Source organism: Eleutherodactylus coqui, chromosome 1, assembly GCF_035609145.1.
Source record: "Eleutherodactylus coqui strain aEleCoq1 chromosome 1, aEleCoq1.hap1, whole genome shotgun sequence".
In the NCBI taxonomy this organism is placed as follows: Eukaryota; Metazoa; Chordata; class Amphibia; order Anura; family Eleutherodactylidae; genus Eleutherodactylus; species Eleutherodactylus coqui.
Genome location: NC_089837.1, coordinates 146,241,995 through 146,269,169, shown reverse-complemented (window position 1 = coordinate 146,269,169; position 27,175 = coordinate 146,241,995). Strand labels below are relative to the sequence as shown.

Here is a 27,175-nt window from a genome sequence, read left to right as displayed (position 1 = left end):
AGCTTGAAATGCGTCCATTGTCGTGCCATTGTACGTCCTTCCTGTTGGAATCTGTCAATAAGGCCATAACTGTATGGCTGCCGCAGCCTTCAGGGACACAATGGTGGCTCTGCCGGTACTGTGAGGTAGAAGCACTGCTAGTCATGGAGAGTATCCGCGGCGACTGGAGGCCGCAGCTCGGTATATGGGGCCGTGAGACTAATATGCCTCTACCTACACAGGTACCCTGGCCATGACAGCAGACGGCGCTGCGCTGCCGGCCAGGGAGGAGGCGGCCAGTAACCACCTGCGCTTCCTGGAGACCCAGCCGGTTGCTAGGGGCGCGGAGCACAACACCCTGCGTCCCTCACTGCACCGAGTGCCGCCGCCGCCGCCTCAGGATGAGCCGCGAAGTGCTGGCCGGGCTGAATTGGGCCGATGGCTTCGCCATTCCTGTGGCCAATGCCGAGAATAAAGCTCTGGAGGAGGAGGTGAGGCGGCGCGCGTCCTGCTAGTCAGTGCCGGCTGCTGGTTCTATCCACCTGCGGGCCATGCTGGGAGTCGTAGTTCCCTCGCAGCAGGACATGATCATCTACTAGTGCACTACAGCAGTACCCTGTTATATAGCACATTACTGCAGGGATCTGCTAAAGCCGTGCCATATACCTGGGGGCACTGCATGCCTCCGAGGGGGGGTTGGATAGAATTAAGGGCATATTTGCAATGCGGAATCTGGGGTGGGTTTCCGCCTCCAGGTTCCGCAGCAAATACCGTCCATAGCATGCAATGGAGAAGCGCTTCTTCCTGCAGGTAAGCGGAAATCAATTGCGTTTTTTTTTCTCTCGCAGAGGAAAGTCACAGCATGTGCTATTTTAGTGCGCTGTCTGCACGGACGGCTTCCATTGAAGTCATTGGAAGCTGTCCGGCACACGGCCTGTCCGCAGTTCACATTGTGGACAGGTCACGGGTTCTGCGTCATCGCCTAGTGACAGCACAGGAAAATCTGTACTGTGCCTGTCTGACGACAAGCCGCCCCGACCATGCGCAGAACAGGTAAGAAGACAGGTACGCGGGGTCCGATTCCGCTGCGGAATCCCAGATCCGGAACCCGACGCAGTCCTGTGCAGCGGACCTTAATGACCCTCCGGTTTCAGCACTAGGTTCTGTTTCGGGAGGGGAGAGGGTATATTACCTGTAGTATCTACCATCCCTCCAGTCTGCCGGTTGCAGGTCCTTTTTTCTGGCCATCTAAGATGACTAACGCCATCTTCTGCCGTACCGTGTTATGGCCGTTTTACACGAGCCGAGAATCTCACGGTACTTGTTTGCCCCTCGGAAGTAGCTGGTAACGTCATCACCAGCTCGTTTGATCAGTGTTTAAATGGCACCATAAGTGCCCGGGCCGGCGCTGATTGTTATGCCAGCTGAAACTAAACAACGAGCCAGAGCCTCACAACTCAGCCGTTTGCTCGCATTTACACTGAACGAATATTTTTCAGTTTTGTTCATTTAAATGATTTTCAGAGCGATAGTCGTTCCGTCTAAATAGGGCATTAGACTACCAATGCATTCTACCTGCTCTCTGATCGGCCAGAGTTGCTTTCGTGATCAGCACTGGCCAACGGAGCAGCGCCCAATGTGCTTAAAGGGGTTGTCCCGCGAAACAAAGTTGGGGTATACACTTCTGTATGGCCATATTAATGCACTTTGTAATGTACATCGTGCATTAATTATGAGCCATACAGAAGTTATTCACTTACCTGCTCCGTTGCTGGCATCCTCGTCTCCATAGTGCCGTCTAATTTTCAGCGTCTAATCGCCCGATTAGACGCGCTTGCGCAGTCCGGTCTTTTCCGTGTTGAATGGGGCCGCTCGTGCTGGAGAGCTGCTCCTCGTAGCTCCGCCCCGTCACGTGTGCCGATTCCAGCCAATCAGGAGGCTGGAATCGGCAATGGACCACACAGAAGACCTGCGGTCCACCGAGGGTGAAGATCCCGGCGGCCATCTTCGCAAGGTAGGTAAGAAGTCACCGGAGCGCGGGGATTCGGGTAAGTACTATCCGTTTTTTTTTTTCAACACATGCATTGGGTTTGTCTCGCGCCGAACGGGGGGGGCTATTGCAAAACAAAAAAAACCCGTTTCGGCGCGGGACAACCCCTTTAAAGTCATTAGGAAATTGCTGCAGCCACCTACACATAGAGGTGAGGTAGATTCTCCTCAGTATATACACATAGAGGTGAGGTAGATTCTCCTCAGTATATACACACATAGAGGTGAGGTAGATTCTCCTCAGTATATACACACAGTGGTGAGATAGATTCTTCTCATTATATACACATAGAGGGGAGGTAGATTCTCCTCAGTATATACACATAGAGGGGAGGTAGATTCTCCTCAGTATATAGACAGAGAGTTGAAATAGATGCTCCTCAGTATATACACAAAGAGGGGTGGTAGATTCGCCACAGTATATACACCTAGAGATGTGAGGTAGATTCTTCTCAGTATATACACATAGAGGGGAGGTAGATTCTCCTCAGTATATACACATAGAGGGGAGGTAGATTCTCCTCAGTATATACACATAGAGGGGAGGTAGATTCTCCTCAGTATATACACATAGAGGTGAGGTAGATTCTTCTCAGTATATACACATAGAGGGGAGGTAGATTCTCCTCAGTATATACACATAGAGGTGAGGTAGATTCTCTTCAGTATATACACATAGAGGGTGTGGTAGATTCTCCTCAGTATATACACATAGAGGTGAGGTAGATTCTCCTCAGTATATACACAAAGAGGTGAGGTAGATTCTTCTCAGTATATACACATAGAGGGTGTGGTAGATTCTCCTCAGTATATACACATAGAGGTGAGGTAGATTCTTCTCAGTATATACACATAGAGGTGAGGTAGATTCTTCTCAGTATATACACATAGAGGTGAGGTAGATTCTCCACAGTATATACACATAGAGATGTGAGGTAGATTCTCCTCAGTATATACACATAGAGGTGAGGTAGATTCTCCTCAGTATATACTCATAGAGGTGAGGTAGATTCTTCTCAGTATATGCACACAGAGGTGAGGTAGATTCTTCTCAGTATATACACATAGAGGGTGAGGTAGATTCTTCTCAGTATATACACATAGAGGTGAGGTAGATTCTCCTCAGTATATACTCATAGAGGTGAGGTAGATTCTTCTCAGTATATGCACACAGAGGTGAGGTAGATTCTTCTCAGTATATACACATAGAGGGTGAGGTAGATTCTTCTCAGTATATACACATAGAGGTGAGGTAGATTCTCCTCAGAATACAAATCATTTCCCTAGGCTTTATCATTTCTGGGAAGAGAACTATCTCATGTAGTGCAGATTTTTGCACAGTTTTTCACGCATAGAATTGAATAATCGAGTCGTGACCCCTTTACTTTTCCTATTTAGAACCTATAGAATGGTTGTGTCAAATTTCAAGTTTGTACATCACTGGGAAGTTAGAGAATTAGTGGCGAGTCAGTCAGTGAGTGAGTCAGTTAGTCAGTGAGTGAATGAATGAGGAAGTCAGTCTGTGAGAGCTTTCGCCTTTATGTATATATAGATATGTATATAGATATATATCTTTTTTTAAATGGGAGCCTCCTAGTGACATATACCTATCTATGCCCATAGGACCCTTCCGTTGGAGCTATATGTCGGCAGGCTCAAACTGTGAGATTTTGTCCCGCATCCTACAATAGTCACGGTACTGTCCACTTTTTTTCCTCTCTGTAATTACAATGATATATTTCTTTCAGTTACAAAGAAAGCAGAAAGAGAAGATGAATTTGTCAAACATGATAAAAGACCTGGAATACCGAATTCAAGCAATGTCTGACCACCTTAGAAATGTGAGACAAGAGTTGAATTATACACAGGTAATGGAGCATATTGCATCTGGGAAGCAAACAGGTTTTGAGGGGGTATTCCCATTTTCTAATCATTTAGCTCCATATCGTACCTTATATTCAGATTTGGGGCCATTCCTGAGAAGGAAGGGGCCACAGTCCCCTCAGTATTTCTCTTGCACAGTAGTGTTCCTGGCCACCCACTGTGCAGAACTATTCAAGTGAGGGAGCTATGTCCCGCTGATCAGATGGTGATGGTAGAACCGTTGGCACTACTACGGTATGATGGGAAGGCACCTTTAAAAGGTTAATTTACGGCAGGCTTTTGTCATTTGTATGATTGTGTTACACAATACATAAGAATACTTTGTATGTGGTATATGTGGTCATATTTGTTACAAAGTCTATTTTTAATTTTAGACACACAATGGCATATAAACCTTTAAAGGGTTTCTAAACTTTTAAAATACTTGTTATTATTTATAAAGCTGAAGGGAATGATAACACCCAGTTGTCAATCTATTCTAGATGGAATAACGTGGGAATGACAGAATTAGGCTCAGTTCACATTTCATTTACAAGCACATTGGAGGTATACGGTGGTAGTATTCCCAAGATATACCTGCAACTTAAACCTCTGACATATATGACTGTATAGGGACACAGTGGCATACAATGGCTGGAGGAGAATAGAGGGAAAGCAGAACGTTGGCAGTGAAGGGCGTCACCCGCAGCATAAGATCAGAACTCGGGTTGATTGCATGTATGAAGCAGAATTCTGTCAGCTGCTGCGGTGGCGGGGAGCAGCCAGCAAAGTGTAAATATCAGAAAAGAAGAGTGTTGGGGGCATGGCTTGGCTGCTGGACTGAATGACTAGTGCAGAGCTCCTTCACCGCTAACAACCTGAGGATGCCTCGGAGGGAAAAGAGGTCAACCACTAATCCAGGCAAGCCCATCATAGAATGGTAGAGTTGGAAGGGACCTCAAGGGTCATCGGGTCCAGCCCCCTGCTCAATGCAAGATTCCCTAAATCATTGTAGACAGATGTCTGGCTGGTTTTAAGACTTCCATTCAAGGAGAACTCACCATCTCCCGTGGCAACGTGTTCCATTTACTGATCATCATTACGGTCAGAATTTTTTTTTCTAATACAGTATATAATCTGTGTCGCTTGCCTTTCAGTTTCATCCTATTGCTTCTAGTGATTCCTTGTGAAAAGGAAACTAGGGCTAATCTTTCTGCAGTGTGACAGCCCTTCAGATATTTGTAGACCGCTATTACGACTCCCCTCACCCTTTTTTCAAGCTAAACATTCCCAGATCCTTTGACTGGTCCTTATAGGACATGATTTGCAGACCGCTCACCATCTTGGTAACTCTAATATCTATAAAATCATAGAATAGAATGGTAGAGTTGGAAAGGGACCTCCAGGGTCATCTAGTCCAACCCCCTGCTCAGTGCAGGATTCACTAAGCTATCCCAGACAGATATTTGTCCAGCCTTTGTTTGAACTCTTTCGTTGAAGGAGAACTCACCACCTCCTGTGGTAACCTGTTCCACTCATTGATCACTTTCACTGTCAGAAAGTTTTTTCTAATATTTACAGAATCAACTCTTCTCTGAACTTGCTCCAGTTTGTCTATGTCTTTTTTAAATTGGGGTGCCCAGAACTGGACACAGTATTCCTGACAAGGTCTGACAAAGGAAGAGTAGAGGGGGATAATTACTTCATGTGATCTAGACTCTATGCTTCTCCTAATGCATTCCAGAATCGTCTTTGCTTTTTTTGCTGCTGTATCACACTGTTGACCAATATTCGGTCTGTAATCTATTAGTATACGCAAGTCTTTATCACATGTGCTGCTTAGATCAATTCGTCCCATTCTGTATGTGTTTTTTTTTTTTTTTTTCATTTTTCTTGCCCAGGTGTAGGACCTTGCATTTCTCCTTGTTAAACGCCATTGTATTAGTCACGACCCACTGTTCAAGCTTGTCTAGATCCTTTTGAATCCTTTCTCTCTTTAATGTAAGCTATCCATCCTAGCTTTGTGTGGTTGCCAAATTTGATCAGTTTCCCATCATTTCCCTCGTCTAGATCATTTATAAAAATGTTGAACAACACTGGGCCCAGGACAGTGTGTACCCCACTCAAGACACTCTTCCAGTTGAATGTGCAGCCATTTATGACCACTCTTTGAGTACTATTACTCAGCCAGTTGTGAATCCACCAGTTGCCTTGTTCATTCCATATTTGATCTATTTTTCAATATACTATATCTACTGCATTTTCCTGATCAACCCAGTCATAGAAGGAAATTAGATTAGTCTGGCATGACTAGTATGTTACAAACCCATGCTGGCTTTGGTTAATTACTCCACCTCGCCCAAGACTTGCATACATGCTGTTTAATAATTTGTTCTAAGATCTTTCTTCGTATAAAAGTCAGGCTAACAGGCCTGTAGTTTCCTAGATCCACCTTATTCTGTTTTTAAAGATAGGGACAACATATGCCCTTCTCCAATCTTCTGGGACTGTTGCCCAGCAATTTTCAAAGATAACGGCGAGTGGTTCAGCAAATACCTTTGCTGCTTCCTTTAGTACCCTGGAATGTAATTCATCTGAACCTGGAGACTTGCATTCATTTAAGGTAGCTAAGTGTTCCCTTACCTACTCTCTGTTTATAGACAGCCTGCATTATCTTATTTCTTCAATATCACAGGGAAGATCAGCTGATGTTGCATTTACTTTCTGATATAAAATTGATACAAAAGAGGAATTACATTTTTTTAACCAATTCACCATTTTCATCCTGTAAGCACCCTTTTGCATCTTTGACTTTTCTTTTGCTTTTGACATACCCCCAAAATCATTTTTTATTGCTTTTGGCCTCTCTTGCAAGCCTTCAATTCATTATTAGCTTTAGCTTTTCTGACACTTGCCCTACAGTTTCTGCAGACCGCATCATACTCTTCTTTAGATATTCCCCTTTCCTTTTTTCATTTGCTAAACATATTTTTCTTATAATTCATTTTTAACATGTGTGCAAATTCTGTGTTCATCCATCCTGGTCTCTTTAAATGCTTCCCATTCTTCCTTCTTTTAGGGATTGTTAACGATTGTGCTTTGATAATCTCATTTCGCAATATTTCCCAACCATCTTGGACATTTTTGTCCTTAAGAAAATCCAGCCATTGGATCCTTCCTACTCTTTTTCTGAGTTCATTAAAGTCTGCCTTTCTGAAATCCAACCTTGAAATCTGAGTCTGTTCTTTTCTCAATCCCCGCCGCAAGACCAAGACGGCGAGGCCAGAAGCTCGCAGGGCAGCTTTTCCACTTTAGAGATCTTGAAGCCCTTGTGTGAGCTCACAGAATATATGCAGCAGCGGTAAGCGCATAGCCACAAATCTTCGTACAGCTAGGCTTTTCTTCACAACATTGCTGCCTTGATCGCTTCCGCAAAGAAAACTTTGGATAGCAGTCCTGCGAAAATCAAGCCAAAATCCCTGCAGAGAGATGGTCAAACCTGCCACATGGTGGCTGTGGCCTCTTCTCCTTCCACTAGCCCAGAGAAACAGAGGCAAAGACTGAAAACTCAGAAAGAGCCTTCTGATGCAAAGAAGACTGATTCGTCACATATCACTGCTACACCCTCATCCTTAGTGCACATTTTGGGTGATGCCAGTGACGGATACATCATTCACAGATCCAGAAACAGGATAGATGGACAACAGCACACCAAAAAGCCACCACATGGGAGAAATAGAGAAGGATGCACGATCCTGGAGCAAGGTCTGGACTTAAAGACCCCTTCGTTGGCAGTATCAAGCTTGAAAAAGACCGCACAGAGGACGAAACATTGCAGTTTTGTGCTGAGAAATAAAGATTTTTTTATTTTTGATACGAGTACTAAGTTCTGGAGTGCTGATCCATCTACTAGATATTCTGGCTACTGACATCAGTCACAGATGCCACCATGAAATCTATGTTCAACTCTATTCAGTCCAACTTTCCACAACTTATCAACTCCGCTATTACTGAGGCTGAACATAGAAATAACCACATGGAAACAAAAATGGAGGACTTTGTTGCCTCTCATAATTACCTCATTAACGACTCATTATAATTTTGGAGTCAGAATCTGAATAACTTCAAGCAAAGGTAGCAGACCTAGAAGACAGGGTAAGCCTCCACAATGTCAAATTTAGAGGGATCCCAGAGAATGTGTCCAACTCATGCAATACTTACACAGCCTCATAAGGACATTCTTGCCAGAGTGTCCAGTACAGGACTTCATAAATGGATAGGGCACATAAACTCCACCGCCTGAAACACCTGGTGGACTACATTCTCAGGAATGTTCTAGCCCTCATTGGTTTTTTTCATATAAAGGAGAAAGTACTAACTGCTGCTAGGAAAGCAAAACCTTTACCGGCGCCATATCAATCTTTGGCAAAGGAGACAACTACTCTGCATCACCAGTGCTTAGCGATCACAAAATCCTATACAGATTGGATTTTCCTGCACATCTGCTGATCACAAAGGACAATACTAACTTGATTGTCAAATCTCTAAAAGACGGAAACAATCTTTTAATGCAATGTATCTTGGATTTCTCTCTACCTGCCAAAGATCCTACTCTGTCTCATCATCTCTCAGAACACTGGCGTACTGTAAAACCATGCAAACAATCACACTGTTGATTGTTTTGCATGCCCTGTTGGTGTGTTAATATAGGGTTTTTGCCTTCCTCTGGATCAACAAGGAGGTTGAAACAGGCTGAACTAGATGGACATTGTCTTCATTCAGCCTAACATACTATGTTACTGTGTTAAACCAGAAAACGCCTAAGAACTTATATCCTCAAACAAGCTTTACAGCTGTGAGAGAGCTGGAAGTTTCCTTCCTCGGTCACAGTGTAGTGAGAAACTATTTGATATTGATGCTGTATATTCTTTTTCTCTGCTCTTCTTTTTTTTCATTATTTACTAGTACACTCATGGTACATAAAAGATACCGCCATGTGATCGACTTCGTATAATTTAGCTGCGTAACTATGCATTTATTTGCTGTTAAAAATGTCCAAGGATCGATTAGCCCTCAAAAAAGGCCATATATGTTGGAAAATGTAAAATCACTGTTTCCAGATCTTTTCTACCCATAAGAGACAGACCTAGTCCCAAAAGATGCCTTTCGTATAAAACACCCATGCTCCCCCATTATATTCCAATCTCATTGTTACTCCGAATCTAGAGGGGTACTAATTGTGCTAAAAACTCCTGTCACGTTCCAACTCATTAAAGAGGATATAGGCCCATAGGGCAGATATGCTATATTGGTCTGTGCCTTAAATAACGTGATCCTCCAGCCTCCATTTTTCGCACCACATAAAAAGCAAAGGAGCTGTACCCATAAAATTTTGCGCATTCTCTCCAAATTGAAACAAGGCAAACTCCTTATTCACTGAGATTGTAACGTTGTCTCAAATGTGAGTATGGTTACAGACTTTAAACTACGTAGACACACCCAGTCCCTAGGAGACATATGGTGGAAAGAGGAGTGCTGTGATCCATGGCAAGCAATGCATAGTTCTAAGAAAGACTACTCCTTTTACTCCCATGTTTACAATAGCTTTTCACAGATTGACATGTTTATAACTGATAGAAATTTGCCATTGTTATCCCGGAAAACAATTATCGAGATCATCACATGGTCTGACCATGCTGTGATATCTTTAACTATAGAGGAATAGCACAACGAAAAACACCAACATATTTGTAATGATTTTTTACTGTCTCAGCCAGGTCATAGAATTACTCCTGAAAAGGACTGGCACAAATACTTTGATCTCAATACATCACATGAGATAAACCCCCATGTTGTATGGAATGCACACAACGTGTATATAATAGGCTCGTTTATAGGAATAGGGCATTATTTTAAAAGAGAAAGGAACAGACTTTTAGAAGAAACTCTAGACAAAATTAAAGTCCTTGAAACAAAATAAATCAATACAAACAACACAACAAGCAGAAGAACTATTTCAACGCGGACGGACACTTCGCAACATATTGCTTCAGAATTGTGAAAGGAAACTAAAAAGAATCAAAACTCAATATTACTCACAAAACAATAAATCTGGGTAACTATTGGCTTCTTGCCTCAAGGCCCAATATTTTAAAGCTTATATCCTGTACATACTAAGCCCAAATAATGTCGGAAAATTAAGTACTCCAACAAAGATGGGAAATAATTTTCGAGACTATTATTCAGCTTTATGTAACCTGAACAATGGGCTTTTCACATTTTTGAGTGCATCTCATCATGTTCAAGCATTCACCCACTCTACAGCCCATAAAGAATCCCTTAACTTGCCCATCATACTGTGTTTCCACAAAAATATGACCTATCCCGAAAATAAGCCCTAGCCTGATTTTTCAGGATTTTTGGGGAGGCTTAAAATTTAAGCCCTACCCTGAAAAGAAACCCTAGTAACATTACATTAAAAAAAGGAATACATTATCCAGCAGGCTTTGTCTAGGTCTTTTCCGTTGCTCTCCAGAGCTCTGACTCGGTTCCCGCACTCTCTTAGCTGCCCACACAGGATGACTTCATGGTTACGGAATACATAAATCCTCTCGCCACAAAGGGATGTCGAACAGCCAATCACAGTCATCGCTTCAAGGAGGTGGGATTTATGAATTGGCTGAGCCGCCACTTAGTCAATTCATAAATCTCGCCTCCAAGAAGTGATGGCTGTGATTGGCTAAGCAGCACTTGAAGGACCAATCACAGCCATCGCTCTATGAAGCTATGGCTGTGAGTGGTTCTTTGAGCCCCGCAGCTCAGTAAATCAATGTAGCACTCGAAGAACCAATTATAGCCATCGCTTTGTGGAGGTGGGATTTATGAATCCTGTTACCGGGAAATGAGCCTGTGTGGGTGGCCAAGGACTGTGGGCTCAGGAAAGCAGTGAGGAGGACCTGGATTGAGCCTAATGGGTAAGTAAAATAAGACATTCCCCCGAAAATAAGACCTAGTGCCTGTTGTGGGGCAAAAATTAATATAAGACCCTGTCTTTTTTTCTGTCAAAACACAGTAGTAGCATAAGTACTTATACATATAACTTTTCAAGCTAACCTATCTCACTATTGAACATTGGCATTGAAATCTACTCCAAATATTGGTCTCTAGATTTGCCCTTATTCTGTCAACATTAATTGGGGGAAATCAAGTGGGATTTGTGAAAGACCATCAGGCATTGGATCATATAAGGATAATACTTAAAATCACATGCTTTATAGATTCTAGGAAGCTCCCTTCAGTACCGTTGTTTTTGGACGCTGAAAAAGCGTTTGACCGCATAAATTGGGCGTATGCGTTTGTGGCTTTGACTAAAATGAGTTTTGGTGATTCATTTTTTCAAGCTATGTCTGCAATGTATTCTAATCCTTCCGCCCGTGTCTTTACAAATGGGGCCCTTTCAACAGAATTTAGCATCATGAATGGCACTAGACAAGGCTGGCCACTATCTTCACTGATCTTTATTTTGTGAATAGAACCACTAGCTCAAGCCCTTAGGGGGAAACGTCTCGCCTAAAGGGGTCCAAAAAGTAGATCATACACACCTAATATCACTTTATGTAGATGACATTGTATTACCTCAAACAAACCCTTCCCTAACAGTTCCCTAGATTCCGCTGGGGGTTTTCAAGGAATTTGGAAAGATCTCATATTACAAAATAAACACACACAAATCCCAGCTTCTACCATTGAATCTATCTGGGGATACACTACACTTTCTGCAAATAAATATTTGTTTGCTTTATTGGCAACAAGAAATTATCAAATATCTGCTGACCACAATCGCAGCCTCACATTAAAACCTATACCAGTGTTTCCCAAATTCCAGTCCTCAGGGACTTCCAACAGGTCATGTTTTCAGGATCTCCTATAGTAAAAACACCTGTGGCAATGTCTGAGGCCCTGACCATAATTACATCACTTGTGCAGCACTGAGGGAATCCAGAAAACATGACCTGTTGGGGGTTTGTGAGAACTGGAGTTAGGAAACACTGATCTATACCAATGTAACTATGACCCTATGCTAAGGGCTCTTCCACATTGGCGATAGATTTTCCTGCGATGTGAGAGTGAGTGAAAACGCATGATTTTGAAACCAATGTTTTTCAATGGTTTCATTCTTATTTCAATGTTTTCATTCACTCCAGGTTGCGATAAAAAAATTCTGCGATATCGCCCATTGAAATCAATGGGAGAAGATCGCGAAAGAGCTTTGGAATCCCCCATAGTGAGGAGAGAGAGGGGAACGGAGCTACAGGGGATCTCTTACATATCTCCCCATATTTGGAGAGATAGGGGGTGGGGCTAAAAGGCTTTCCCAGGGCTTCCCTGAGAGCAGGGGCAAGAGGTGGGGCTAGAGGGGTTCTCTTAGTGATTCTTCTCTAACCAAGAATTCTCTAATCAAATTCCCTGCCTCCAGGGAGCGCTGGCTGTGATTGATTCTCGAGCGCTGTGGCTCAGCCAATCAGAGCCAGTGCTCAATGAATCGATCACAGCCATTTAATGGATGGTTGTCATTGGTTCTCAAGCGCCACAGCTCAGCCAATCAGAGCCAGCGCTTGATGAACTTATCACAGCCAGCGCTCCCTGGAGGCAGGGAATTTGAACCCCTGACCAGGAAGTGCTGAGAGAAAACTACAAGCAAGTGTCGGGATCTGCGGAGCAGACGTGGCGGAGTGAACAGTGGCAGTTAGGTGATGTATTTGTTTTTTCTTTTTTTTTTCTTTGCAGCTAGGGCTTATTTTAGGGCTTTTACAGTAGGATTTCCTAGTGTAAAGGTTGCATCGCACCGCATAAACCATGTTTTCGTGCGATGCGATTCAACAAAAAGGAAGTCTCCATAGGAAAACATGGGCTAGAAAACGTCGCAAATCAGCACAGGGGCCCGGTCACCATTACGACCCCTGACGGTACGCCTATGGCTGTGATTAAGGCCCAGGAACAAGCTTTGCATATTTACCGCACTTGGTCCTTAAGGAGTTAAATTAGAATGCAAGTATTTACTAAAACAAACTTGTCTGGAGAGCTTAAGGCCCCCTCTCCACGGCCGTGATGGAATATTGTTAGCGATATTCCGTTGCGGGGGAGCAGGGGGAGAACTGACAGGTCTCTGCGGTGAGCCTATCTGATAGGCTGACCGTGGAAAATCGCAGCATGCCGCGATTTGAATCCCACAAGCGGAGAATCGCTATGATTCTCCGCTCGTGGGCGTCAGGCTGCGCTGTCTATAGTTAAGTCTATGGAAAGCGCTCACTGCGGTACCCGCGGCCAGATTATCACCGCAGATAACGCAGTGACATATCGCCTATGGACAGGAGGCCGAAGGGTCCTCACTAAATCTTCATCTTGGTCATTTAAAGTGTCTCTTCCCGCTTAGATGCTATTCATGTTCCTGAATACAAGTTTTGTGTAGCTGAAGACATTTTGAAGCTTTATATAAACGAAAACTCCAGACCTGCTTTGTGAGAGGTGGGAAGCAGCGCCACATTGAAATACATTGACACAAAACACTTCTTTTCTTTCTGTTGTGTTTTCTTGCTAAATGTTTTGTGTATGCCCAATAACACAGACAGGGGCCTTTAATGTAACTCTTCTTTACAGTCTCTTTGCAGGGCTAGAGAGAAAGAAATTGAAAGTGAAGAACACTTTAAGACTCTCACTGAAAGGGAAATTGGGCGTCTCAAGCAAGAAATACATCGTCTTGAAAATGAGCTGGTGTCCTTGAGAGAAAAGAAAAATAGTCAAGAAGTAAGGTTTATGTGTGCATTTCATTTCTCATACCTCCTGATTATGTATTGAAGGTACATACAGATCTGTGGGGGTTTCCTTTAGATACAGACATTGCATTTAGTCTATATGAAGGAAATCTTTCTAGCGATACAACATAATGGGTACTTGAACTGTGACTTTTCTTTCATCCAAAATCTGCTAATCTTCAAATACAGTACTGGAAAATTTGAGCCAAAACTAGAAGACTAAGTACAAGATTTAAAAGCCGTTGCAGGTTTTGTATTAGTATTTAATTTTGGGCAGTCCTGTGTGTATCGATGCAAATACATTTTATATAATTTTTATCAGACATTTAGAATATCTGATAAACAAGCATCCCAGAGCCGAGCCCTCTCCATATGCATTGGGAGCCAACTGTGTTCGTGTGAGTTCACACACCATGGAATTGCTGCGGAAATTTGTCTGCTCATTTCACACTGAAATTCTGTAGCCATGTACAGTATAATGTAAGTGAATGGGGTTTTAAAAAACTCCATTCGCTTACAGCAAATTAAAATCTGCAGCGGACGAGAGTCATGCTGTGGATTTTGAAATCTATAGCATGCTCTATTTGTTGTGGAAATAGCGCAGAGTTTGACTGCAGAATTTATTTTCTGCAATGCAGTGAGTAAATTCCATGGTCAAAATTCACGGACTAATATTGGTGCAGATTTTCATATGGATATTCTCTGCGATATGTGCACATACTCTAACACAGTTAACACCCACTTGCAACAGCTGGGTTCAGAGATAACTTTGATCCCAGCTGTTTAACTCTTTAGATGCTGCGGTCAATAGTGACTGCTGCTTCTAAGTGGTTAGACAGATGGAAGGGGCTCACTCGATCATTTCATTGCGGGTGCTGAGCAGTTATCATGGCAGCCCAGAGCCTAATAATGGCCTCTAAAAAATTATACTGTATGTAATTATTGAGAAGTTTAAATGAATTAATTACAGGTTACACTATACTTGATTTTTACCCATAAAACTGTTTATTAATCTGCTCAACTAATCTTGCTCTATAACATGCTGCACTCAGTTTGGACAGCATGTTCGAGCTGACTTATTCCTTTTAGTGTACCATATAATATAAGGTGAGTCAAAAGTGTCCATACAGTCATACAGACATATCAAACTTGACTGATTCACACCGGTTTCACGTGACACACATCAGGTCCTCTTTCTGGAGGAGGATCAATGGGAGGAGTAATACCCTATCCTTTATGTGTGTGTGTGTATGTGTATGTATGTGTGTATATGTATATATATATAAAACTAAAGTTCATACCCCATTCTTTTACATAAGAGAATCACATTCACAGCAACTCCCTGTGAAGTACTGATAATCAAAATTGTCCTATTCCGTTTTGATATTAAAGAATTGCTGTGCATGTGATTTTCTTATGTAAAAAAAAGGTGTCCTGATATTTTAGCTTGTTTAGCAACAAAAACAAAACAAGAAAAAGTCACATTTAAAATTGAAAATTGATAAGATTAGATTTTTGTACTTACAGTTAAATCTCTTTCTCGTTATGTTCATTGGGTGACATAGCTAAATACAGTATAGCTACTGCTAATAGGAGGCAGACACTAAGCAAAAAAGTGTTATCTTTCCCTACCAGCTATACCCCTCCTGCAGGCACCAAGCTAACCAGTTGATATGCGATCAATAGGAGCAGCCAGTAGAATAGAAAAGGTAATACAATTAACGTGAAACAGTAAACATTAAAACACAGTAAACAGTTTAGAACAATATGCAACTTCACAGAGAATGCTCCAACAAGGAGATCGATGTCGGAATGTTGTTAAGATCACTTTGAATGTGTGCTGTGTTTCCCAATGAACGTGATGAGAAAGATATTTTAGGATAGTTCAAAAATCTAATTTTCTCATCCGTTGCATTGAGGGAAACAGCTAAAGACCCTTGGACATTTCAGAGCAGTTCCCCAGGGGTGGGGGAAGGCATACAATAACAGATGTGGTCAGTTAATGGCTGTCTGCAAAACATTTTGACCTAGAGAAGTATCAGCAGATGCAAAAGTGGGCACTCTGTAGAACTTAGAGAATGTGTTGTAAAGAGGTCCACACTTAAAGCACTGTTGCAAAACGCCCAAGGAGCACTCACTGCCCTATCCAACCCGAATGAAGGGACCGTGAATTGGTAGTGTTCCAAGTGGATGGCATAGCGGAGGAATCACTTATGTGCTGTACGTAATGACAGATCTCAACAACTCCATGTGGAAGTGTCGAACCTTGACCTATTGATTAAGCCTCTTCAAATCCAGAACGAGTCGGACAGTGCTGTCCTTTTTGGGCACCACAAAGAGATTGGAATAGAACCCCTGTACCCTTTGTACCCTTTCCAAGGGGGTTGGAGGACACGTATTATAGAGTATGTGTATCACATGATCGAAAGCATTGGTTTTTGAAGGGAACACTGGAATTCTGGAACTGAAGGCAAAACAATATGGTGTTGTCTGAGTAGATGAATTTCCGAACTCAGACGTTTGAGGTGTTAGTGACCCAAGTAGAATCAAATCCGGATGGAATTCTGAACCCACTGCCTCAAAGGAGGTTTTGGATAGAGATTTCAGCTTTTTCTCAAGTATGTCCCAAAAGGACAAAACTTCTGCCATAGGCAGGGTGGTGTTTTAGGTAAACGGGACATTGGAGGGTCCACTACTAGTGAGGATACAGGATGTCCAAATGCTGTTTGGCGAAGTGTTTGTCGGGAAGGTTGCATTCATTGGCTAATACATCCTCGAACTCTGTATTAGAGAGGAAGGCATCTAAAGGAAAAGGCTTCCACAGATGAAGCAAGTGCTGATCCTTTACCTGAAGGGTCTCTTTCACCACCACTAACAGGCTATTGACCAGAGAGGAGAACTTAGTTGCGTGTTTCTCATGCAGGTTAGAATCTGAAAGGCAGTCTGACAGTGACTTTTGGCTCTAGAGGAGAGCACTGAATGCACTGCCAAAGGGACTGCGGGAGATGCCAATGTGAAGGACCTAAAAGCTGGACCCTCAAGCAAGGAGACCTAGTCTGTTTCTAGGATATAGCATTAGAAAGGTTATGTGTGGGAAAATCAACATCGTCAGACGCACTTTGAGGTGGTTGATTGATGGTGATGGTGGTGCCCATTCTGGTTCCACAGTAGATGAAGGCTGGACAGGAGCAGTGTTTGTAGGCAGTTCGCCGGTGGACTGTCTCGAGGGAAGACAGCTGTGGCACATTGGTTCAGACTGCCCACATGGGAATTTGGTATTGCAGTGAGAGCACGCAAAATATAATGAGTATATAATATAATGGCTATAGCTGTTCATTGTCTGGAGCCTGCAGCTCTGTAGATGGACATGATGCTGACGGCCTGTCGACAATAGTCAGTAGAGATGCTTGTATATGGCCTACTGCCAGGGGCCTCCTGCAATGCCCCTGGCAGTAGGCGCAATAGAGAAGGGGAGCTAGCGACCAGGCATGTCAGAGGCATCACTGTAGGTTGCAGGAGAATGTGAGACCAAGCGCAGAAAGAAGGAAAGCTGGGTGGCGGGCGCCAATAAGAATGCTGATACTGAGCGCACTGAAGGAAAGACAGATGGCCCTCTCCCTACCAGTGCAAGCTGTGATTGGACCCTGCAGCAATGGGGCCTTCACTACCAGAAGTGTTGCGGCTAGAATAAAGCCGGGGCCTAAATTAGTGTTGGACAGCCGGGATAGTAGAACAGTAGTCCACAGTGGTGAAAACTGTAGGAGAACTGCAGACCCAATTACCAGTGCCACGAACGGGCAGTGACAAGCAGCGTTACCTGGGAGAAGACTCAGAAGAAGATGTTACAAAGGTCCGGATCCGCATGAGATGCTGCCAGGAACCCCTCTTCATCCAGGCGGGAACAAGTGGTGGTCCGATACGGTGCAGAGGCCTGCAAAGAAGGAGAATAAGCATTTTCTCCCAAAGGGAAGCCTTCATGCCACACACAGGTATGCGATGCTGAGGAACTACCATCGGAAAGCTCAGGATTGGTAGAGAAGATCCCAGTGGCGGTGGAGAAGGGAGTTGTAGTGCCGACGGTGGTGGTAGTGGTGGTGGGAAAAAAAAAGAAAAAGGGTCTGGAAGAGAGTTGGAAGAAGACCCTTATCCCAGGGGAGCGAATACTCACCTTTCCGCCGTAGAGCTCCAGGACTTTGTGCTTGTGTGCCTTTGGGTAGGAAGGAAGTGCTGCAATAGGTGGGCCGCTATATCTTGTGGGTCAGGGTCAAACTGACATTGACCATGCCTCCTTATCTTCTGAGGGTTGGGTCAAGAACAGACTGGTTAACTTCAGTTTGTTTTCCCTCCTTGGTGGGGTAACAGGGAGAGTCCAGTGCCAGCCTTGTATTCCCAGATCTGGAAGGATAACAGCTGAAGACCCATGAATAAAAAGGTCTGCTCCCTACAGACACTAAGCTAAAACTGGCTTGCTTGCTGCCTGCAGGAGAGGTATAGCTAGTAAGAGGAGATAACATTTTTTTTGCTTAGTGTCCTATTGTTAGTAGCTATACCGTCTTCAGCTATGTTCCCCAATGAATGTGACAAGAAAGAGAGTTGACTGATTTTACAAGTGTGTAAATGAGGCTTTAGTCCTAGCCCAAATTCCTCTAAGTAGCCCATATTAAACATCTAAATAAACAGCCGACAATACACACTCTGTTTTAGGGCTTTTTTATGTGATTAAAAAGTAGTTAGAATTTAGAACTAAAGGCCCATTTACACAGGAAGAACTGTTGGGCAAACGATGCCTATCACTGCGTACCAGTGAAGCTCGCTCCTGTACTGTTACACAGGAGCGAGTATCACTGGCATCGCTCACAGCGCTGCCATCATGGAGGTGGGGCGGCCAGGGAGCACTCTCTCCCTGCCTGCCTCCATTCAGTGTAAGCAGGCAGTCGTTCAAAACTGAACGACTGCTGTTTATAGTCAACGGCTAGTGGTTCAGTCTCTGCATGCATTTACACGGGACAACTATCGTTCAAATAACCTCGGGAATGCGGGTATTTGAACAACTCTGAACGATAATCGTTCCATCTAAAAGAGCCTTTAAAGTGCACTAAGTAAAAAAAAATATTATGGCCCACATTATTAAAACTAGTTTTTCATACGTTAACAATTTTTAAATGAATTGAGTCAAATTCATTAAAAGGCTCACGCTACTTATTAAATTTGGTGCATTTTGTACAGTTCTAAACTGAGAAAATGAAATCTGCTTAAGGTATGATTGGTGTAGGTGTAGATTTGTGTCAAAATATATGCCATTTTCTGGGTTTTTATTATTAATAAATCTGTCTAAAAGATTAGGCCACACCTCCTTCAGTAAGTTAAAAGAGTTTGGTCAATAAGTCCCACAAATGCATGCAATATTAAAGCGTTAACATCTGCATTAACCTTTGCACTCCTATTATTTAGAATAACATATTCAAGGCCACACAAAAACTGGAGAACTTGAAATGTCAACTGAATTGGGACCAGCAAGCTTTAGAGGCATGGCTTGAAGAATCTGCTCGTAAGGATGAAGATATTGTCGCCATTCAGAAGTATGCACAGAAGGATGAAGGAAAAATTAAAGTAAGTGCATTTATATAATTCAAAGGGGTTTTGATGTTCTAGAAAGTAATGACCTATCACGAGGATACGCCATCACTCTGACCTGTGGGGCCTCACAGTCCAATCTCTGATTGACAGTGGTAGTTCCTTCACAGTTTGTATGGAAATTCTGTTTTTATTAAATTTACAGTAATATAACAGATCAGTTTCACAGTTTTACCCTTGCATTGTGGCGCTGCAGACAGCCAGTCACGCAGGGAACTTCAGCTCAGCCCATTCACTTGAATGGGAAAACCCCTTTAACCCCCCCCCCCCTAACAATCATAGAAAAATTGAAAAAAACCCTTGTGAAATGTTACCTTTTTTAGTGTAGATTTTGAATTCATCTCCTGTAAATATATTTGATGCATAACGCAGTCACATTAAGTGCATTTTAGCCCATTAGTGACATAATTAATTATAGCCTTAGAAACCAGTGAATCGTTTTACCTTTTGCACTCCAACTTCATAGTTTTATGTTTGCATTAGTGTAGCTATATAAGATCTTGCATTTTGCCGTACAAGTCCTAGTTTTTACAGTAGCCAAATTTTGATACATATGATTATAATGTATTGAATAACTTTTATTCTTTTTTGGGGGGGAGGGAATAATGGGAAAAAATTAGGAAATTCATATTTTTTCCTTTTTTTTTAAGTTATTCTTACAGTGTTTACTATGTGGTACAAATATTGTGTTAACTTTATTCCACAGGTTCTTACTATTATGACGATACCAAATTTTTATAGGTTTTATTATGTTCGACTACTTTTGCACAGTAAAAACATCATTTTTTTTTCTTTTACAAAATGATTTTTGTATATGTTGCTGCATTCCAAGATCCACAGTTTTTTAAAATTTTTCCATTAACAGAGCTGTTTGTGGGCTTGTTTTTTGCAGAACAGCTTGTAGTTTCCTTTGGCATGATTTTGAGGTATATAATGCTTTTTGTTTTTTATGTCTTTTTATGTCATTTACTATACTCGATAAGTAACGTAATATTTTATAATGTGGGTTTTTATAGGTATATCTATACAAATTATTTGTACTTTTATTTTGCTCTATTTATTTTTTCAATATTTAATGCATTGTGCTAGGTAAAAAAGTATTTTTTCTTGTAAAACCACTTAGATGCCTTGGTTAGCATTGACTGTGGCATCTGCGGGTTTACATCGCATAGAGGAATGGTGAGTAAGGAGAAGAATCTATTTCTCTCCTTGTGTTCTGCACACTGTCTTCTTATCTTCTGCTGGCTCCATCTTTCTTCCTGCACACAAGCTGTAGTTAGAGCTGCATGTACAGTATATCTTGCTCTCACCTCAACTTGGACTAAAGGCTAATTTACACACAAAGACAATCTTTCAAAGGATTGAAAGATTGACCATTTTAGCGATTGTTTTGCATAAAGTAGTAATGGGCACTAATACAATTAGCATTTTATCAGCTTCATTCGCGTGCAAATGAGCCTCCAGCAGCTGTTTACAAACCCCAGCATGTGGTCTGGACTTTGCACTCAGCTGCATTGTCTTCACGGGGGCTGCTGCGGGCTGTCAGCTGTATACAATGTAATCAGCTGCTTCGGTGGAGAACACAGTATGCAGTCCCTGCTATCTCTCTCCAGCTGAACTATGGATTTTATGCTCACATGAAAATCATCGTTCAGCTGAAGAGTGAAAGATCAGAGCATTTACATGCAATAATTATCGCTCAAAAGCCATTGTTTGAACGAATTGTGAGCGAGAATCGTTGCGTGTAAATGGGGCTTAACTCCAGTTAGATTGTGGCTAGAGATTCTGTTGTTTTGCCTGTTTTGGCCACCAGAGCTACAGCCTTTAGAAATAACTCCCTTCAGCCACACTGCAGGAAGAACTGTGTTCATTCAAAACTGTCATATCCTTTTCCAGCTGAAAGAACACAGTGTCCCGTATAGAATGGGGAGTTAATTCCAGCTGAAAGAACACAGTGTCCCTTATAGAATGGGGGGTTAAACCTATCTATATGTTATATGGGTATCTATAATGCAATTTGTATCTCTTCCTTTAGCATTTGTCACTGCAAATTGAAAGGATGACTGAGGAATCCAACCACAAACGTAAACTTTTGGACAACGAGCTGACTGAGACTATCACTACACAGGTATTTTTACACAAGAATCTCCCAATATCGCATATATGATATCAGTGTTTATAGACCTGCTATGTGCTCAGTGAGGGTAGGCTTACACTTATTGATCTGATTTCATGGTATTGTATCCTACTATACTACATATAGCTGCTTTTACTCTTCTGCTGATTTCTTATGTGACAAATCTAACATAACCAATAACTCAGCTACCACTCACTACTTTTTGGCTTGTATCTTCTGCCTTTAAGGTCTCATGTCCACGGGCGGGTCAGATTCCGTGGACAGGAGCCCGCAGCAGAATCCCACTGTGCCCATGGCAAGAGGACATTTCTTACCCTTCCGGATCCTCTGCGTGGCTGTGCGGGTCTTTCGTCTTCTCCTCTGTGGATGTGGGCAGGCCTACCGGCAGGCATGCTGCCGCACGTGCTCAGTGGAGCTTTTTTTTTTTAATCTCCTGCTTTCCTGCGGGATCCACAGCACGACTGCAGTGACAGCTGCAGGTGTGCCGCGGATTGAACGACTTCCATGACTTCAATACAGCATGCTGCAATTTGTTTTCCGGACCAGAAGCTCCGCAAAACAAATCTGCATGCTTTAATTAAGATGCAGACGCCCATGTCTCCCTATTGGTGGCTTGAAATGCGGATTCCGCAGTTCAAACCCGCCCATGGACATGAGCCCTAAGTCTTAGCTAGACGTTCCTTCAACCTGAGCAGCGTGTCAGTACTGCATTGCAACCTCTGACACCCAGTACCAGTGGCATATGCTCAAATAGCCCCATCCCAGCTATGTCCCTACTTTCTGGTAACAAGGAATCAGTAAAACTCTGTATTGTGCTTTAGACATAGGTATGACCTGAAAATAAATCACCATTTAACTCAAGAGTGGAACAATATACAAAAAGAAATGCATTTATAAAGTAACTGTTACTTGTATTTGAATTTTATCTGTGAACCATCATAAATTGCTTTAACACAAAACTTTTGTGAACGTCCACATTCAACATCATGTCATTTCTTTTTTTATGTTGTAATTTTTACTTGAAATTTATGAGATTACAATAATGCAGTAAACATTAATTAGAATGAATTTTAATCTCGTTAATACTAAACAAATGCTGTTAGCAATTATACAGGTTGGGGGGAGAGAGAGAAAGAAAACATATCAGAAAAGCAAGATATAACATAATCCTCTCTCTTGAGTCCCGGTCCGATCTTAGAATTGAGTTGTTGTAGAAAATAGCCTGAATACTGGTGGCCTGGCCAGGGCCTAACTTGAATTAAACGGAAAGAAAGAGGGCATAGGGAAGGGGGGTCCTGGAGACAAAGAGATTGTTTCCATGGGGCGGATACTCCAAAAGGCAGCTTCGAGCTATAAGTAGAGTTATAATAGGTGTTTTTTGTAACTGATAGCGTCACAGGGTCTGTTACCTTGTCGAGGGATAGTATATTCTAACCATGGGGTCCATATTTTCATTTTTCCATGTCTATCAGCTGGAATAGAAGCAGCTTCTCATTAATTAGGTACCAATCCATCCTGCGCTTGACCTCTGTAAAATTCAGGGAAGCCTTGTGCCATGAACGGGCAATAACTTGTTTGTGACCAGAAAAAAGAAGGTAATGAGTTTCCTAGAGTAAGGGGGGATATTATTTATGTGCTTGTTTAATAGAGCCTACCAAGGGTTTTTGCATATATTATGGCCTGTGATTGAATATATTTGAGAATACACTAGATCCTTAGCCTCTTAACTCAGAGACAGAACCACTGAATGTGTAGCATATCGTCTGGTGCCGAGCATCCGCAAAAACAATTGGGAGAGTATCCGGGTACTGCTGGGGCTGTTCGGTTAAGTACCCGCAGGGGCTGTTCTTACTCTGCGGGTTAAGTACCCGCAGAGTAAGATTTTAAATAAAGTTTCTAACATTAATGTTTCTGGCACTACTATTAGTTGACTCCCATATCTGAGTCCAGTCCTCTTCAGAAAGAATATCACCTAGATCTTTTTCCCAGCGCGTGACATAAGGTAATTGTGTTTGGTAGGGGGAATGCACCAGTCCAGAGTAGATTTTGTGAAATGAGACCTCTTGCATGCGGGTATTTATAACAGTATCTTGCAAATGGAGTTAGAGTCAATGAAGAGTGTGTATCCTTAAAGGGGTTGTCCCGCGCCGAAACGGGTTTTTTTTTTTTCAACCCCCCCCCCCCGTTCGGCGCGAGACAACCCCGATGCAGGGGTTAAAAAAGAACACCGGACAGCGCTTACCTGAATCCCCGCGCTCCGGTGACTTCTTACTTACCCGGTGAAGATGGCCGCCGGCATCTTCTCCCTCCGTGGACCGCAGGGCTTCTGTGCGGTCCATTGCCGATTCCAGCCTCCTGATTGGCTGGAATCGGCACGTGACGGGGCGGAGCTACACGGAGCCCCATTGAGAAAAGCAGAAGACCCGGACTGCGCAAGCGCGTCTAATTTGGCCATTAGACGGCGAAAATTAGACGGCAACCTTGGAGACGAGGACGCCAGCAACGGAACAGGTAAGTGAATAACTTTTGATAACTTCTGTATGGCTCATAATTAATGCACAATGTACATTACAAAGTGCATTAATATGGCCATACAGAAGTGTATAGACCCACTTGCTGCCATGGGACAACCCCTTTAAGGAGAGAGGATGTAAGATGTTTAGTTGTAGGTATCTGAACACTTCCACAAATGGTAAATTGTATTTTTCTTTTAGAGTAGGGAATGGGGTGGGTCCGTTAATAGAAAGCAAGTGGCATACTTTAGTAAGGCCTGTTCTTGTCCAGTTTGCAAATGATTGTGGTGATTCCATTCCCAGTGGGAACATAAGGTTCCACAGGAGTGTCATAAGAGGCAGGTGAGGGGATATTAATTTCCATGAATACTTTATGGAGTCCTAGACGCGGAGGGAGTGATTCGTAATGGGATTGTTGATTGGAGGTCTGTGCGTAGGTGGTATTCATATATGGAGTTCATAGTGAGGGGTTGAGTTTCTTTTGCTTCTAGGGATACCCAAGGAGCAGTGTTTAGAATCGGAGTGTAATAGAGCCAACTGAGCTACCTGTGACGCCTGGTAATATTTTCCATAATTAGGAACTTCCAATCCTCCTTTCCGTCTGTGTCTGAACAGGGTGGACAGTGAAACCCTAGGAATGGAGTCATTTCAGACAAATCGAAGGGACAGCTGCTGAACAGTTTTCAGCATATCTCCTGGTACCTGAATCGGGAGAGCTTTAAGTAGTCAAGATCTTGTCATTTTTAGGTCAAAAAGTGTGTGCAAATTGCACTATTTTGTAATAAACTGACAATTCTCTCAAATATAACTTTCAGCTAAATTCACCCTTTCCCGCAACTTTGGTTTCTAGAGTTAATAGGAGTGATGAGCACCCTTTAAATTAACTCTTTATGAGACTGTTCCATGACAATGTACAACTATTATAGTACATTTTGATTGTTTGTATTTGGTAACACGAATTGATATAAAAACATAATGGGTAAGATAAATAAATGATATATAGTTTACCACTAGTTAGGCCTAATGCACAGTTTATGTTTTACTTCTGAATTCTGTAAACTCTGACAAAATTCAGACCCATTTAAATCAATAGGGTTATTTAGGCAAGCGTTTATTTTTGTTTTTTTTCACGGACGCTCCCTGTAAAAAAGTATTGCAGTATGTCCTATTCTGGTCTGTTTGTAAAAAAAGCAAAACATCACTGCATGTCCTGTTGTGGTCCGTTTCACAGATGAGTGTCCCGCACATTGTACAGCACACAGACGGGTTGTCTGTTTACTGTCTGATGGGCGTTGCACCCAAGAATCTTGGGGCAACTCACACATGGCCGTCTGAATGTGGCCTAATAGTGATGATTGGATATAGTGTAGCATTCAACAATTACCACAGCTTCACATTGTATCTCCTTAGTTGATATTCCTTCTAATGCAGCATGGAGTTCTCAGAGTTTGTAATGTATGGCACTTATATAATGAGGAAGAGGAGACTGCTGTGTACAGTACATAGTATAATAGTCCCTTCTGCAAAGTCCTATTCATTACAGTGCTCGCAGCAGATTCCCATACTGAATACGGATACTGTGCTCTATCTCCACTTTTTCATTATGTAAGTGCTGCTCAGCATGAAAACCTGGCCGGCCTCGCTGTATTATTGTAGGAAAGAAGGACATTCAGCTCTATATTAATATGTCATAACGACATTGTGTTATGTTGTGTCGTCCTAGACAGACAAGGAAAATATACAAGATGGTAAAACTGACTGAATAATAAGATAAATGATCCATTCATTTGTATAGTAGAGGCGGGGGGTCTCTTCCAACTTTGCTTTCAGTGCAGCAACCACACAAGGGAATGCTTTGATGGTGGGGCTTTCACAGTACTAGGTCTCCACTGTGTCAGATCTCTTGAGATGCTACCAGTGGACATCACTACTCTCTATTCTATAGCGGACTAGATATCCCATTTACAAACTTCTCACATCTGGCCACTTCTTTTGATACTATAAATACTTTTTTGTGCCCATAAAGTAGATTTATCTCTGAATATGACGATTTGCACAATTATCTCGTCCAAGTAAATACACCCTCAGGCCCCCCTCACACAGGCGCTTTATAACGCAATTAACATGGCGCTTTCAGTATCACACTAATCACCATACAACACTCCCATTGTTTTCAATGGGACCACTCAGACAGCCGCTCGATTTTCGAGTAATGCATGTTTTATTTTTGGGCGTTATATGCTCCTCATTAATGATGGGGAGTGATAATTGCCTGTGGCCGAAAACAAAAGTACATTGCAGCGCTTTCAGCAATGCCTGTATGAGGGAGGCCCTAGGCCTCCATCTCACAGGTGTTTGCAAAAACGCTGCATTTTTCAACGTTGCGTTTACTGCAGTTTTAGCAGCATTGTCATGCATTTTCGACAACGTTTTGGCTGCGTTTTCAGCACAGCTGGTAAGGATGCTGAAAAAAAAAATCAATACTCAGCTAGCTGATGCTGTGTGGGTCCCTTCCGCCGTTCTCCGGATCTCCATGCAGGCCTCTGGCCAATTGCCATGGCCCACAAAGGATCTATTGCTAGTGACAGGGATTGAAATCTCCGCCTCCAGCAAGAGATTGCTCTGATTGGCTAAACCAGCTGAGCCAGCTGACACTCAGCTGGCTCAGCTGATACTCAGCTGGCTCAGCTGATCAGAGCAATCTCTTGCTGCGAGGCGGGAATTTCAATCCCCATCACTGGCAATAGATGCTTTGTCGGCTTGACAAGTACCCGCCAGCCTTCCTGAAGCTCTGGAGAACAGCGGTGGGAACCCTGACGGCGACAGCTAAGTATATCTTCTTTTTTTTTTTAGGCAGTGCAGCTAGCGCTTGCGTTTAGCGCTGCCAAAAATGTGCTACCAAGTTGTGCCACATTTTCAGCAACGCTAAAACCGTTGCCCATTCATTTCAATGGGCGACGCAGAGCTGAAAACGGCCAAATATAGAACATGCATTGCTGTCAAAGCGCAGCGTTTTGACGCTTGTGTGAACAGCCCCCTTTGTATAGCGTTTAGCACAGCATTAAATGCTAAAAAAACACCTTTGTGAGGGAGGTCTTAGAAGTGTTTGTATACTGTGCGATGTCAGTCACGCCCGATTTTCTCGCTCCTGTCCATGCGAATGCACCCTACCCTAACATGTAATATTA

The 27,175-nt window shown here is 42.7% G+C and overlaps 1 protein-coding gene across 1 annotated transcript in view; it reads left to right on the top strand.

Annotated features, from left to right (window-relative positions):
• Window positions 1-329: 329 nt before the first annotated feature.
• The window catches only part of CCDC39 (coiled-coil domain 39 molecular ruler complex subunit), a 71,180-nt gene continuing 44,334 nt past the window's right edge, over window positions 330-27,175 (top strand). The window contains exons 1-5 of the mRNA XM_066601544.1: window positions 330-470; window positions 3,777-3,896; window positions 13,549-13,695; window positions 19,155-19,313; window positions 21,373-21,465. Of these exons, the coding sequence (XP_066457641.1) occupies window positions 381-470; window positions 3,777-3,896; window positions 13,549-13,695; window positions 19,155-19,313; window positions 21,373-21,465 (609 nt within the window). The 5' untranslated portion in view covers window positions 330-380. The remainder of the gene's footprint in view (window positions 471-3,776; window positions 3,897-13,548; window positions 13,696-19,154; window positions 19,314-21,372; window positions 21,466-27,175) is intronic.